Below are 17063 nucleotides of genomic sequence, written 5' to 3'. Positions count from 1 at the left end.
CCAAATTCGATATTCGATCACGAACTCGCAAAAGCATTAGAAGTTGGTTTAAGCAATTTAAACAGAGGGAGTGTGTGCAAAGGAAAAGCACAGGCCGACCGCGTGTGTCCGAGGATGATGTCCGACTGATTCAAGGAAGTTTCGTTCACAGTCACAGTAAGTCTACCAATAGAGCCAGTCGAGAACTTGGAACACCCCAACCAACTGCATGGAAAGTTCTGAGACGGCGTTTGTTGTACAAGCCCTACCGATTACAAGTTGTGCAGGCTCTCAACCCCAATGACAGAGAGAAGCGCCTCGCATTTTGCGGTTATGTGCTAGCAAAGATGGAGGATGACGCATTTCTACAGCTTATAATTTTTGCTATGAAGCGACGTTCCACCTCAGTGGAAAAGACAACAGGCACAATGTCCGCTTATGGGGTTTGGAAAATCCACATTCACCATTGCAACAAGAAAGAGACTCATCGAAGATGAACATGTTCTGTGCCGTATCCCGTACAAAGGATTACGGTCCATTTTTCTTTGCGGAAAGAACTGTTGGAAGTATGACTATTACCTCAAGGTATGGAAGATTCCCATGGCTTCATTTACCAACAGGATGGAGCTCCGTCCCATTGTCACCGTGATGCATGAGGATTTTTGAATGACTCCCTTCCTCAGCGCTGGATCGGTGACAGGGGACTCTAGGACCCGGCTGTGCACTTGTGGCCACCGACATCTGCGGATGTCACACCACGCGACTGTTTCTTATGGGGTTATGTAAAGGAAGCTGTTTACGTTCCGCCTCTACCAACCACTCTGAACGATCTGCGGAACCAGATCACTGCTGCCGTGGACTGACTAACAGCAGATACGGTTGAAATGGCTCTGAGGGCTATGGGACAACTTCTGAGGTCATCAGTCCCCTAGAACTTAGAACTACTTAAACCTAACTAACCTAAGGACATAAAGCTCGTTCTATTTGGATTTGTACTCTAACAAATACGGAGTTTTGAAAACGGTCCACCATTTGGAATAACCTCGAAGTAGCAGAACCTGCTAGAGGGCAGATCTGCCTAAAGTAAGAGCGGGCGAGTGAGGACGCACCTGGGTGCCGACGCCGGCCGCCTCGGAGACCTGGACGCGGTAGGGCGTGCGCAGGAATCGCGGCGCGTTGTCGTTCTCGTCGGCGACGTGCACGTACACCTTGACGCGGTCGGCGAGCGGCGGCGCGCCGTTGTCGGTGACGGTGGCCTCCAGCACCACGTAGCTCTGGCCCGTGTCGCGCACCAGCTGCTCGCGGTCGAACACGTGCAGCGTCTTGACGAAGCCGTTCTTGGGGTCGACGGTGAAGTCGCGCTGGTCGGCGCCGCCCGACAGCGCGAACGTCAGCTCGGCGTTGCGGCCCACGTCGCGGTCCGACGCCGACAGCTTGCCCACGAACGAGTCGGGCGGCTCGTTCTCGCGCACGCGGAACTCGAACGTGGCGTTGGCGAACTGCGGCGCGTTGTCGTTCTCGTCGACGACGTGCACGGTGACGGGCACCTGCGACGAGCGCGGGGGGTCGCCGCCGTCGGTCGCGGTCACCAGCAGCGAGTAGTAGTCGCGCTGCTCGCGGTCGAGCGCGCTGCGCACGTACAGCCAGCCGTCGGGGAAGACGCCGAAGCGGCCCGCCGCGTCGCCCTCGCTGATGGCGTAGCGCACCTGCCCGTTGGCGCCCAGGTCGGCGTCGGATGCGGCCAGCGCGAAGAAGCGCTCGTTGACGGGCGTCGACTCGAGCAGCGACGTCTCGTACGACGTGTGGTCGAACACGGGCGTGTGGTCGTTGACGTCGACGACGAGCACGGAGAGGGCGTGGCGCGCGGTGCGCGGCGGCTGCCCGCCGTCAGTGGCGACCACCTCGACGGAGAGCGCGGCGCCGGGCGGCGCGCGCACCGGCCGCCGCAGGTAGACGACGCCGCTGGCGGCGCCCACGCCGAACTGGCCGTCCGGGTCGCGCGCCAGGCTGTAGGCGAGCCGGCTGTTGGCGGCGGCGTCGCGGTCGCGCGCGCGGCACAGGCACACCTCCTGGCCCACGGCCGCGTTCTCCGCCAGCCGCACCTCGGCCGGCGCGCCCGGGAACTCGGGCGCGTTGTCGTTCAGATCCAGCACCTACCGACACACACACAAACACGCCGTGACACACGCGGCGAGGCTGGCCGTCTGGGAATCCGACAACAGACAGCCGAAAACGACACATACAGCCCCAGAAACTCTTCTAAAATGCAGGTAAGCGGTACAGCCCGACCTATGTACTTGTGGTGAGGTCCATCTTATATCGTTTCGACTCCGCGCCTTCTACTAGCCGCACCTCGTACTAGCTGGTACACGCATCCTTTGATTTGCTCAAAACTGCCCTGACCGTCAGCACACCAACTCCGAAACACACACATATTTTACTTTGTTCTACTTCTTCTGCTACTACTGATAGTGAGATTCTACTAGATAAACTACAAGAATTAGGAATAAGAGGTGTAGCTTATGACCAGTTCCTATCGAATCTTCCAAGTAGGGCCCGAAGGCAGGAGACAAAGTATACCTCAAACGAGCCTAACCTTTTTATAGAAGACTCGCCGGAACCAAATACAATAATCTACGACGTCCACAGAGAAGCACATTAGGACCAATAAGGTCCCTTATACACTAAAGAGCCAAAGAAACTGGCATACCTGCCTAACATCTCTGACGTGGTGCTCGAGGCAACTGACACCGTGAATCCTACAGGTCTGTCCATAATCCGATATGGGTACGAGGGGGCAGACATCTCTTCTGAACAGCACCTTCCGAGGCATCCCAGGCATCCTCAATAATTTTCGTGTCTGGCGAGTTTGGTGCCCAGCCGAAGTGTTAAACTAAGAACAATGTTCCTGAAGTCACTCTGTAGCACTTCTGGACGTTTGGGGTGTCGCACTGTCCTCCTGGAATTGACCAAGTTGTCGGAATACACAATGGACGTGAGTGGAAGCAGGTGATCAGACAGGATGCTTACGTACGTGTGACCTGTCAGAGTCGTACCTAGAGCTATCAAGAGTCCCATACTCCAACTGCACAAGCCCCACACCATTTCAGAGACTCCACTGCTGACACGCAGGGCCCACGGATTCGTGAGGTTGTCTCCATACCCGTACATGTCCATTCACTCCATACAATTTCAAACGGGACTCGTCCGACAAGGCAACACGTTTCCAGCCATCAACACTACAGTGTCGGCGTCGACGGGCCCAGGCGAGGCGTAAAGCTTTGTGTCGTGCAGTCATCAAGGGAATACGAGAGGACTTTACACTCCGAAAGCCCACATCGATGATGTTCCGTTGAGTGGTTCGCACGCTCACACTTGTTGATGGTCAGCATTGAAATATGCAGCAAATTGGGAAGGGTTGCACTTCTGTCACGTTCAACGATTCTCTTAAGTCGTCGTTGGTCCCGTTCTTGCAGGATCTTTCTCCGGCCGCAGCGATGTCGGACATTAGATGTTTTGCCGCATTCCTGATATTCACGGTACACTGATGAAATGGTCGTACGGGAAAATCCGCACTTCATCGCCACCTCGAAGACGCTGTGTCCCATCGCTAGAGGGCCGACTACAAGATCACTTTCAAACTCACTTAAATCTTGATAACCTGCCATTGTAGCAGCAGTAACCGTTCCAACAACAGCACCACACACTTGTTTTCTTATATCGGCCTTGTCGACTGCCGTGCCGTATTCTGCCTCTTGACATATCTGGATAGGCATTCCTATACCAGTTTCTTTGGCGATTCAGTATATAAATCTATGACTTTCCTAACGTTCTTAGACACAGCGGAAAAGTTCTCTTTGCCGATTGCAGCAGTGTGATAGGCAATCAAAAAAAAAAAAAAAAAAAAAAAAAACCTGCTTGCAGAGAAAAGAAAAATGAAACCCACAAGGAAGTTTACAATAAGTCAGTATAAAAGTAACGTAGAACGTAAAGAAAACAAACGCCATGAACTTCATTTTGAAGAAGAAGAATTATACTGTTTACTTAAATGTAGACGGCACCTTCATAGGCTCCCTAACGAACACAAAATTTCTACTCATTCCCAGCTGAATTTATGTGAAGACACAAAGAGACCTGCAGACAGAATGTCATCAGCATGTTATGGTTCAAATGGCTCTGAGCACTATGGGACTTAACTTCTGAGGTCATCAGTCCCCTAGAACTTAGAACTACTTAAACCTAACTAATCTAAGGACATCACACACATCCATGCCCGAGGCAGTAATCTAACCTGCGACCGTAGCGGTCGCGCGGTTCCAGACTGTAGCGCCTAGAACCGCTCGCCCACTCCGGCCGGCAGGATGTTATGATCTTAGAGTCCTATTATCGTTTAGTAAACAGTCACTGTCTTTTAGATAAACAGCGTTCATACTACTCCTATCCTTGTCACTCTTAGCTGTGGATTTCTTTTCTGATGAACAAATGAACAAAATTACAGAAACAGGTCGTAACAATAATAACTAAAAACAGTAGTCAAGCTCATCGTACAGATATGTTGAAAACAATGCGTATTTTAAATACATCATATGAGTACATTTACCAATCAGTTGTACACATCAAAAATAACATTGATAATTATTGCACAAACAGCACTGCCCGTGACCATGGATCAAGATGTAGAATGAACTTACATTTACCGAGACAGAATAAACATAAAACTCAAACAGCATCTACTGGCAAGAAAGAAAACTCTAAAATAAAGTATCCAAGAAGATTAAAGAGATCACCAAAACAAACTTATTGAAAAAGGCAATTAAGAAGTGGCTGTTAAGCAATATATTCTATACAGTGAACGATTGTTTTGATAACACTGAGTACAGCCTTGGTAAAAGAAATGTAACACAAATAAAAATAATAATGACAACAACAAAACGTCTATCATTTCATATAACACTTTCATCTTATTTTTTACTTTCCTTGTCTGTGGAAAAACACACTCACAGAACTATGGAATGTATTAAAACCTTATCCTCTTTCTGAGCACAACATCTCACTCATTACAGACGGATGCTGGTTCAGTTTTTACGTCTAACAAATATGAAGTTGCAGTACAGGAAACAAACCAAACATCGTCACTATCGTCTTCATATCAGCTGATAGTGTGTGTAGTGTCTACCTTGTATGTAGTGTGTGCAGTGACAAAGTGAGAAATGAATGAAAAGTATAGCACAAGCTTTTTACATTATTAAACAACTTATTTCCTACACAATATTGCACTAGATATAAACCGGATGAGATGGCACACTTCAAAAAAACTGGCCTCGTATTCAGCAGAGTAAAGCCTCCGATCTTCACGCGACGATCCTGATTTAGGTTTCTCCCTTAACTACTTCAGGCAAATGCCAGGCTGTTTCCTACTACGAGGACACGGCCCCCCACGTGTCCCAAACGGGATTTTTTTCAGTCCCCAATAAAAACAATTCACCTCTGCTGTGTTTTAAAAATAACACAGCTTTGCACACCAGAAGTTAATTGTGGTACAGCATGTGTTTCAATCTCGAAGATTCAGTACGGACAGGACCATCCGGTAAAAAATGTGTGTTCTGCGGTTTACGGATGTCACAACGAGGTAAGAGCAGGGAGCAGCCTGGAAAGAAGATGTGCACTACAGCCTCGGGTATATGAACGCAAACAGGAGGCGAGGATAGTCAATGAGGAAAGTGTTCCGCAACCAGGAAAGAAGGTGTGTTCTGCAGTTCCAGAGATATCAGATCGGTGCTCCGTAGGAACAGGAGAAGTTGGGGACGAAAGCGTATGCTGCTGTCTCAGAGATATTAACGCTCGGTAGGAACAGGAGCAGCCAGGAAAGACGGTGCGCCCTGCAGTCTCAGAGATATCAGCGCTCTGTACGAAAAGGAGCTGCCAGAGAGCAAAATGTATTCTGTAGTCTAGGAGATATCAACGCGCGATAGGATGAGGAACAGCTAAGGAGGAAGATGTGTTCCGTAGTATTAGAACTATCTAAGCTCAGCCTAATTCTTCAGATCTACTGAGTTTTCCTTGGTAGTGACAACATATGAGGTTCCAGAAATATCGGTGATGTTAATAGTAACCTAATATCATAACGTAGACGAAGTATCAAATACGTAGTTTTCTTCCTGTCACTATCTATCCATCTTTCTATCTTTACTAATTTAAACCATTACATATAACCGTAGTGTTTTCACTTGTTCGCTGAACATATGTAGCCTTCAGTTTACTTTCTTTTGCAAGATCTTGAACATCTTGGCTTCTCCTCTCCCGGAATACTTCTGACTTTCCCTTTTATTTCGGTTCTGAGAGCCCTTTGGTCCTACGGTAGTTGTAATTCACCACCACTTGTCTAATAATTGTTTTCCTCACCCAGCGAGATGTAATGCACTCTTTCGTGAGCAGCATGATTCAGATTCCCGCCAGGTCAGATTTAAGCGTTCCACGCTTTCGCTGCAACTGGTCAGAGAGACTATGGTCGGTATACAGCCCCATCAGTGCTCTGTATGAGCAGGAGCTGCTGGAGAACAAAATGTGTTCTGTAGTATAGGAGACATCAACGCGCGATAGGAAGAGGAACCGCTGGCTGCTCCTGTTCCTACCGAGCGTTGATATCTCCGAGGTAGCAGAACACGCTTTCGTCCCCATCTTCTCCTGTTCCTACCGAGCATCGATATCTCTGACACTACAGAACACACCTTCTTTCTTGGTTGCGGAACACTTTCCTCACTGGCCCAACTAGTGCCCTGTCTTTAACGAACTCCTCTTCCTTTCTTAACTTTTTAAAATTGTGTGTCCTATTTTTCTCAATCGGATAGGCAGTTTGCCGCACCCTTCAACTGCAATCGTTTGGAGTTTTTCATCCACTAGTCCTGCACCAAGTTCGTCATAAAATTGCTTTTACTCTTCGCTTATATAACGAAGCAGTGTCCGTATACCAGTACCCTCGCAGACTTCATTACGACGCATCCTCTTCCACACGCTAGGCTGATGAGTGATCATACTGGCAGCCAAGTATCTGGGAACGGTGATATCACGCAAGCTGCAATTACAGATGAAATGCTTCGAGCTGCTCATGTTGAATTATATTTTGTAATTCAACATTTGAAATAAAAAGACAAGTGATGTCAACACTTCTTTAACCAGAAACTTGCTGCTGTTTATTATCTCTAAATTGTGATGTATTATACTGTAGATTCGGTCGTGCTTAATTAGCGAACTGTATTGGCGTTTTGTCTTTTGAGAGCGATTTCTGTCAGTCAGAATGAGGAGCACTGTGCCGTTCCGCAGGCTCCCTTTCAACTTTGTACATCACTTTCTTCCACTGCTAGACGACGCTTGACGAATACCAGTAGTCCGTTCCCTGGTTACCCACAAGGTAAGAATCAGCGGGGAGGGACGATTTTCCTACTTATCGCCGCTAGAATGGTTCGCCCCATTGAGGGACTTTTTTCTGTTATATTACATGCAGTGTTGCAGACTCCATTATTCAACAAGTCACAAAGCTGAGTAAACCTTTTTAACTCATTTGTGTTGACTTTTTACTAATTCACTAGAGTATTGTAGAACCTTCGCTCTCCTTTCTTTTTACCTGACCCTGGGGCATAGCTGCGTAATGGTGGAAGGGAGAAACTGTGTTAGCGGTGTACTGCACCAGAAGCCGTTTCATCAACTCACAAACTCATCCTACCGAGACAACAGTGGCAACTCGGCGTCCACAGCAATAGCGACGAGGCCATTACAAAAAAGGTTCACATAAAAAGGTGATTTGGCGTCACTCAAGTGGCTTGGAGGGCAGTTGACGCTGTCTTTCAGCACCCATCCACGCGCAAGGGAACCGAGTTGTGTGAAGACTGATCGAGGTGCTAATTAGCAGGTCCACCTCGGCAAAGATCGGGAAAGGGCAACCGAAATAAATCTTATTAAACGAAGCTACAGATGTCTTGACAGCAATGGACCGCCGTCGCCATACCAAAAACGACCAGGTTCCATTCCAGGGGTAAGTGACAATGTTTTTGGACAAAGTCCGTATTCCACTGCAATATCTGAAAATACACGTACTAATTGTGGACGTGTGGATCTCGCTGGTTTTCCTAGAAACAGAAGCAAAAATTTAAAAAATTAATCAACATATATCGTGTGGAGAAACGGTCTCAGTCCTGGCCTGGGCTAACGTTTAAATGTCGAATAACGTTGCGAAATAATACTTGTCGTACTACACTGATGCGCCAAAGAAACTGGTATAGGCATGCTCATTGAAATATGCGCATTGAGATATGTAAAGAGGCAGAATACAGCGCTGCGGTCGGCAACGCCTATATAAGACAAGTGTCTGCCGCGGTTGGATCGGTTACTGCTGCTAGAACGACAGGTTACCAAGATTTAAGTGAGTTTGAACGTCGTGTTATTGTAGGCGAACGAGCGATAGGTCACAGCATTCAGAAATGCCGAAGAAGTGAGGGTTTTCACAAGTGTACTGTGAATATCAGAAATTCGGTAAAACAGCAAATCTCCCGACATCGTTGCGGCTGGAAAAAGATCCAGCAAGAACGGGACCAACGACGATTGAAGAGAACCGTTCAACGTGACAGAAGTGCAACCCCTCCCCAAATTGCTGTAGATTTCAATGCTGGGTCATCAACAAGTGTCTGCGTGCGAACGATTCAAAGGAAAACCATCGGTATGGGCTTTTGGAGCCGAAGGCCCAATGTTGTACTCTTGATGACAGCACGACAAAAAGCTTTACGCCTCCCATGGGCCCGTCGACACCCACATTGGATGGTTGAAATAGTTCAAATGACTCTGAGCACTGTGGGACTTAACTTCTGAGGTCACAGTCCCCTAGAACTTAGAAGTAGTTGAACCTAACTAGCCTAATGACACCACACACGTCCATGCCCCGAGGCAGGATTCGAACCTGCGACCGTAGCGGTCACGCGGTTCCAGACTGTAGCGCCTAGAAACGCTCGGCCACTCCGACCGGCCCCGACATTGGACTGTTGATGACTAGAAACATGTTGGCTGGCCGTAAGAGAGTCGTTTCGTAGAGCGGATGGACGTGTACGGGTATGGAGACAACGTCACGAAGCCACGGACGGTGCATGTCAGCAGGGGCTTCTCAAGCTGGTGGAGGCTCTATAACGGTGTGTGTCGTACGCACCTGGAGTGATACGGCACCCGTGGTACGTCTAGATAACGACTCTGACAGGTGACACGTACGGAAGCATGCTGTGTAATCACCCGCATCCATTCATATACTTTGTGCATTCCGACAGATTGGGCAATTTCAGCAGGACAATGCGACACCCCACAAGTACAAAATTGCTACAGAGTGGCTCCAGGAACCCTCTTCTGAGTTAAACAGTTCCGCTGGCCACCAGAGCCCCTAAAAATCTCTGGGACGCCTCGCAACGTGCTGTTCAGAAGAGATCCCCACCCCCTCGTACTATTACGGATTTACGGACAGCCCTGCAGGATTCGTGTGTCAGCAGCACTTCAGACATTAGTTGAGTTCGTGCTTCGTCGTGTCGTGGCACTCGTGTGTACTGCAAGATATTAGGCCGGTGTACCAGTTTCTTTGGCTCTTCATTGTAGGTGCTGTAGTAGTGGATAGTTGTTACGAACTTGTAAGACATTCTGAGGGACATAAACTGTGTTATTTATTGGAAAGTCACTCAGCCGGACTGAGGCCGTTTGAGTGCGGACTGCCGTAGCCGGTAGATACGTCCGGCAGGGAGAGGCGTGGCGACTGACCGTGACGTTGACGACGGCCTCGCCGGCGGCGAGCCCGGCGCGCGCCAGCACGCGCAGGCTGTAGCGCGCCACGCGCTCGCGGTCCAGCGGGCCGCGCGTGCTCAGCACGCCCGACGCCGCGTCCACGGCGAAACTGCCCTCCGGGTCGCCCGCCACGACGGCGTACGTCACGGCGGCGCCGGCGCCGGCCTGGTGGGCGCGCGCCACGCGCACGCGGCCCACGACGCGGCCGCCCGCCGCCGCCGCCGCCGCCGCCTCCGAGCCGTCGTCCTCGGCGACCTCGAAGTGGTAGCCGGCGGCCGAGTCGAACTCGAGGGCGGCGAGGCGCGCGCTCGCCACCAGCTCCACCGTGGCGTCCGGGTCTGCGCGCCGGCCGCCGCCGTCGCGGGCCGACACGCGCAGCCGCCACACCGGGCCGCCGCCGCCCCCGGCGTCGTCGCCGCCCCCGGCGTCCTCCGGCGGCGGCAGCGGCGCGCGCAGCGTGACGGCGCCGGAGCGCGGATCGACGGCGAACAGCGCGGCGTCGCCTGCCTCCAGCGCGAAGCGCAGCTCGGCGTTGGCGCCCTCGTCGCGGTCGCTCGCCGACACCTGCAACCCACACGGCCGATGCAGCAGCGTCCGCGCGCCACTGCGACTCCGGAAAACAGTTGCCACATATAGAAAGCGCTACACCGTTAACTCCTCAAAAACCCGAGAGGGAACTTCATAAGACGTGTAAGCGGACGGACGGGTGGAGACGGTGATACGGGCGCACGACGGCAAGGTCCTTAGCGCCAGTGCAAAAACAGATGAGGACGACTAAAATACCCAGTAGAGAAAGATAAAGCGGCAAGTAATATACGTGTAACAAAGGGTGGAAGACCGTGCGCGGACCCACACCGAAGCAGGGGACGAAGCGTGGCGTCAGTAGTAAAACATTAACGACACAGGAAGAAAGTGGTAGAAGGAGCTAAAACAGCAGGGCAAACGGAAGTGGCCGGTTGAGCGCAAGCAGAAGAAGGAGGAGCCAGCCACTCTGACAGCTCCAGCCTATAACTTTACACCAGAATCCAGACACATCGCAAAACTTTAAAACCCTAGCAACACTCATCTCGTCGTCGGCTAAAATTGAGGGCAGATCCTACCAATTTTTGCAGCTGCCCTCGCATCATGGTGTAAAATTCACTCTTTTTAAAATGTGAGGGATAGAGACGTGTACGGCACAAGCGTCACAAAACGGGGGACCCTCCCGCCGTAATACAAAGCTATGTGTGGGAGGACAGTGTCCAATTCTGACAAGAGTGAGTGCCACTTCATCCCGCCTGAGCAACTGGTAGGAGGAACGCCACGGCCGGATTGTTGGCTTCACCAGCCATTCCTCCTCCCTCAACTGCGTGCACCTCCTGTGTAGGACTGAAACGACAGAGTGCAAGGGAACAGGACGTACGCTGCCTCCTGCCCTACGCAGGTCTGCTTTGCAGCCCGATCGGCCTGTTCACGCGCAAGCGACAGCACTCTTCCCCTCGACAGTCGATAGCAGTGTAACAAAGCAGCTACGGAAGCGAAGAGAGCCTTCATCACGGATTTAAGTCGAGTCGAAGCCTGCTTGACAAAAGTGAGGTGAACGAAGTGAAATTGATCGAGGGAGAGCGGCTTCTTTTTACACATCCATCTTAGCAGCCGTTACTGGACGTCAGTTCTGTATAGTGTGTTACGTCTCGTTTAGTGTCAACGAGTTACAACAATACGATAATGAACTACAATGTCCGCGATGGCTGGGACTCGAACCCCGGTCTTCTTACGTATTACACAGAACTGGTAACCATTACAGCATCGCAGCACTACGGTCAGTACTGCAGCACGATCTACCCAAGTCGAGTGCCCTCCTCCAACACAAACTTCAATTCGTATCTTCAGCCTATTGTCGCAAATTTTTATTCATTTCTTCTGCTTCCATCATTATCGTAGATAAACATTGGACTTAAATTTCTCGGGGAAGATTTAGTTATAAGATGTTAAAACAGTGTACGATGTGCTTACGTTTTTGCGTAAAAACAGCGAAGCATGTTTGACTTATTACAATGACTGTACCGTATTTACAAATGGTGGCTCGATGTCACTAAAAACCAGTTCTACTCGAGTGTGTGGATGTGGCTTTTACGCGTAAATTGACTTCCGATTCACTTTCTCTGTAAGTTTGATGCGCTTTCTGTGGCAAGATACATCCTTCTTATTGTTTTCTGATCTGAACATGGTCGTCATAGACCTAAATTAATTACTCGTTGTAAAATATTCTAGCCTGTAACTGAAACAAACTTGAGACACCTTTCCTGGACTTCTGTGGATTACTACCGTCGCTATGTCGGAACTGGTCAATGCGAGGAACGTTCACTGAATTTGCAAATAAAAGTTTGCCTTCGGATCTGAGTAAAAAACCAAACAAGTTTTGGTCTTACGTAAATTTACTCGGTCGCTGGACGAACGAAAGGTAACAATCGACAGCAAAAATGCCGAGGTCATTCCAGTTTTCAAGAATGGTCGACAGATACATGCATCTAAATGCGTGTGTCCAATTATACTACCGCATTTCTCATATCCATCTGTTCTAGATTTATCGACCATGATCTGTGCCTTGTTCGTCCATGAAATTCAGATTCCCGCGGCCATCGCCGAACAGGTTGATGGCATGGTTTTGATTTCAGAGAGCCATTAACAATGGTCCGCACTGTAGTTTAGTGAACAAAATATGAGCTTACCTAGAGTCGGACCAGATCTGATAGCAAGCAGGACTCACTTGCAGACAGAAACCACAGAACAGAATCGACAGACATACACGTAATTTCAGGACTATCCTAAGGGGGTGCGGCAGGGTTTTACTGTTTAACAACGCGGATATCGCCGCAAATTCCATGAGGTTGCTCGCAGACGACGTGCTCTATGTAACAAGGTAACAGCGCCACAAAACTAGCGAAATGCACCGACATCAGCAGTGGACCGGTCATTGGTCCACGGATTGGCAGCTCACACTGAACGTAAACAACTGTAGCGTATGAAACATCCTGGCACATTTAAACTGCGTGCTGGACCTAGGCTGGAGTCTCCCTGCTGCACAATGAAAATTTCAATCTCGAGGCATCCCCTAGGCTGGGACTAAGCAACGTCTCTGTAATATCCTTTCTTTTGGGAGTGCTAGTCTTGCAAGTTTTGCAGTAGAGCTTGTGTGAAGTTTGGAGGGTAGGAGATGCTATGAGGAGAGGTCGTGAGTTGTGGTACGGTAGCTCACTTGACCGAGGAAGTCAAAGGACCCCTCATCTTCTCGGTCTGGCACACATTTTTAATCTGTCACGAAATTTCATATCAGCGCACACTCCGCTACAGTGTGGAAATTTCATCCTGGAACTGTAACGTATTACATAGAGGACCAAAATAGTTCTGTAGGGAGCACATTATGCTTATGTGGGAGCGATCTAGATGGTTGTAAAACAATAAACTGGTAGCCAAGATCGCAGGAATTCTTTTTATTCCATGATTACCGGTTTCGGCGAAACTAAAGCCGCCAAGATCGGATCTAGAGAGGACAGAAAACACTAATAAAAGTGGGCTCGGAATCCGCTTATATAACATGTATACATATAAATTTTGGTACATACCTTAGGACACGCACAGGTTACAACATCAAGGCAAACAATGGTGACAGTGCCTATAACACGCAAACCTTACAAAATTGTCGTAAGTAGCACATAGGCGTCCAAGAGAGATGACATTATAAATATTACGTGTCTCCATCACATACAAGCTTGACATTCTAGAAAACATTCAAATTTATAGAAACAAAAAAAGATACCCTAACTAATTGCTTAATGATCAACTTGAATCTGCAGACCATAATTTCTTCAGTATTTTTGACGAGACACCAAATATATGACGTCAAGGCAGGATTCAACATAAAACAAGTTTGTTACCAAAAAAAGAGACACAGTGCATATCGTCGACATTTGCAGTGTTCAGTAGATATTTTCTGTGCAGTACAGATACAAACACGAATAAGGATAATGAAATCAAATGACTCAAATAACTCAAAAAAATACCGTGAACAATCTCCAACATTTTGGCAATGGATATTCCGCCTTCCCCGAGTTATAAATATACATCAGAGCAGCTTATTTGCCTCTGCTGTCGCAAGCCAGCCATAACGCTACGTAAAAGTCAACGTAAAGGACTTGTGAGATCTGTGAGAGTTTTTTGAACATGTCTGACAGGAGAGCTGTTTATTGAAACTTCCTGGCAGATTACAACCGTGTACCGGACCGAGACTCCAACTCGGGACCTTTGCCATTCGCGGGCAAGTGCTCTACCAACTGAGCTACCCAAGCACGACTCACGCCCCGTCCTCACAGCTCTAATTCCGCCAGTACCTCGTCTCTTCCAGCTTCTGTGAAGTTTGGAAGGTAGGAGACGAGGCCTGGGATTGCAAGACTACTCCCTCCCTCCCTCCCAGGTGCTCCTGTTCCTATTGGCCATCTAGGTTGGTGGCGCAGCGATCGAAGCTCTGGACTCACGGTAGCAAGAAAGCATGTTCAGCTGTCCAGATCTGAGGTGCTCGTACTTTGCCCCATTCGCTTCAGACCAGTGATGGTCAAACAGCGGCGCCCGGACCGCACGCGGTTCGAGTCAGCTATTCCCGCGGCCCGCGGTTCTCAGCCGTACTTTATAACACGTGTAATATGCTTCTAGCAACTAACAACACAATCCAAAAACATCCATTAACGTTAATAGCGTCTTAAGAGTGTATTTTTCTTGCTCAGTAACTAACAAAAATACTTGCAGAGACAGTAATATTTTGAGATGTGCTTAATATCAATTGACGTTTATGAATTCGGCCACGAGCTGAACTTAGTTTGCCGCTTACGTCAGGGCCAGAGAGGTACGTAGCGCGTGTTAAGTGAAGGGAGAGGGGCAGTACTGCACTGCACTGTATTGTTTGTCTTCCAGTGGCAACTTACGAGCGCGCACAACCAGCACGGATCATCCGCCGTGATAGAAATGTCAAACGGAAGCAACACGGGTTCGTGAATGCACATTATAAAGACGGTCCGCTTCAAACGTGGTACAGGACTGTAGGAAGAAATATGAAATCAAATTAAGGTCGTCATAATACGATGCATTGAGAAAAGAAAAATGACATTCAAAATATTCAGTAACCATGTGTGAACGTGTCTCATATTGCAATACTGCTATGAACTCATATAACATAATAATTTGTGAAGGTTACCAATCAATAGTACGTTTGGTAGGGGACGGTGTGGTTAAATAGCCAGGACGAGGAAAAATAACAGTTACTTGTTTTTTGCCCTGAACTGTGCTGGTGCCTGCCTCATACACAGCGCTGTTGTCGTCAGTGAGACAGACGAAGCTTTTTCGATATTTTTTTAGTAAAAACTTGTTTGTTTTTGAGTCGTCTGATGTGAGACAAGCAGTTCATATTGTTCTTGTAACCTCACTTGTACGAAGAGTAATAACTTTTTACAGTATCAGTGTTGAAACAACGTCCTTTGGCCTAGAAATGTAGGTCCTTGTTATTTATTTCATTTAGATAGTTCCTTCTTAGGGTCACTAATGCTGACACGCCGTCCGAACGGGAAAAAGTGACCTCACATTCGTCGGGAAAAGTGGCCCAGGTGTCACTCGAATAAGAATGAATTACTTTCAAAAAACAGACAGAATACAACAGATAAAACTGACTTCTAAACGCTCGTAACACAACAGATAAAACTGACTTCCAAACACATTTATATACCAAGCTATCATACGCCATTTTATCTCTTTGTGACAATTTTCAATTAATAAGGTTACATTACTGAAAGACGTCTCGGTTATGCTATATTTGGTCTGATACAAAACTCCGATAGAAAACGGTCTTCTGCAGGCGCTTCTTATTGTTTCAGATAATGTGGCCGAAGATACCTAGAAGATGTGACAGCAAATCAGAAAAAAACGAGAAAGGGGTCCTGCTGCAATGGCTTTGGCCACAGTGCTCGCATTAGGTACGCAAAGTTGATCACTATGTAAGTCTTCAGAAATGATACATGTAGTTCCAATACATTATTTTATTTTTTTACTTTAATATATTTGCTGTAATACCTTATCATATGCAGGTACAAAACATGTTAGTGGTGAGCTAGTATCACTAACCACGGTTTAGTGAAAACAGAATTCCTCTACGGGAGGCCACAGCACTGCCTCGCTCCCCTCCCCACCCCCCCCCCCCCCTCCCCCCCAACCACCTCCCCGCCCCATGCGTACCGAGGTGCCGCCCGATATCGTAAATATTGGCTCTTACATAAGGAGAGTTTGACGACCACTGCTTTAGACGTAAGCCTAGCTGCTGTTTGGGAAAGGACACATGGTTGTCCTGTCTGAATTCGCGCTCGGTCCATAATAGCCTCGTTATCAAGTGAAGGTTAATCTCTCTCTTATCACAACCACACAGTAAATTATATGAACCATGTCACCTCATTGAGTTTTATGTAATAAACTTATTGTAAGTTTATTATTGAAATGCTTTTGTTTGGTTACCATTATCATAATTATTACTTTTAGTTCGTCACGTTCAAGTACTACTTCATTTAGTTCTCTTGGTATTCAGCTATTGTTCATTTAATTAAATTATATACACACATGTATATCACAATTAAATGATAATACCGTGACTCAATTTGATTTTGAAGAACCCACAAAATTTAAGAGAACTTGCGGAAATCACTGCACTTGTCTCTGAAGGTCTCGCCGGTTAGCTGCAACTCTGCTTAGTGATATATGATCTCCTGAACCTGTATATTGTATTTACTCTCACACACAGAATCTTCGGAGCCTGTACAGTATTAGTGCAATTACAGCACTCCGTCGACTCATGCATGTCCTAACGAGATACGTACATTTCCACAGCATACCATGATGAAGTGACGTGCTTGTAGAGTAACCAGTTAACATCCACATATCAATGTACGAAAATCCTATAACAATACTCAACATACACACTCAGATCAGTTACTTATAGATAAATAAAAAAATGGGGACTACTGAAGAACGGGATAAAACCCGGTCGGCTTTGACCAATGACGACAAAATTTGTCAGAGATGATTTATTACACTGATTTGACAGCAAAGACAAGTGTTCATAAACAAAGGAATGCAAGAGAGAAAACAAATGGTAAACGTATATAACGTCTATTAATATTTCGAACATAATGTTAATAATATCCCTTGTTTGAGTCCTAGTACTTCTGTAAATAAATAAAGAAAAAAAGGGGGATAGAAATAAC

General features: G+C 47.7%; 1 protein-coding gene across 1 annotated transcript in view; it reads right to left on the bottom strand.

Annotated features, from left to right (window-relative positions):
- LOC126416537 (cadherin-related tumor suppressor-like) overlaps positions 1-17063 on the bottom strand; it is a 120911-nt gene that overhangs the window by 29003 nt on the left and 74845 nt on the right. Inside the window, exons 5-7 of the mRNA XM_050084283.1 lie at positions 10270-10350; positions 9763-10215; positions 1089-2132 (exon numbers count right to left, since the gene is read on the bottom strand). Of these exons, the coding sequence (XP_049940240.1) occupies positions 1089-2132; positions 9763-10215; positions 10270-10350 (1578 nt within the window). The remainder of the gene's footprint in view (positions 1-1088; positions 2133-9762; positions 10216-10269; positions 10351-17063) is intronic.

Source organism: Schistocerca serialis, chromosome 8, assembly GCF_023864345.2.
Source record: "Schistocerca serialis cubense isolate TAMUIC-IGC-003099 chromosome 8, iqSchSeri2.2, whole genome shotgun sequence".
In the NCBI taxonomy this organism is placed as follows: Eukaryota; Metazoa; Arthropoda; class Insecta; order Orthoptera; family Acrididae; genus Schistocerca; species Schistocerca serialis.
The sequence above is the reverse complement of the archived record's forward strand: the minus strand, read 5'-3'. Positions and strand labels throughout refer to the sequence as shown.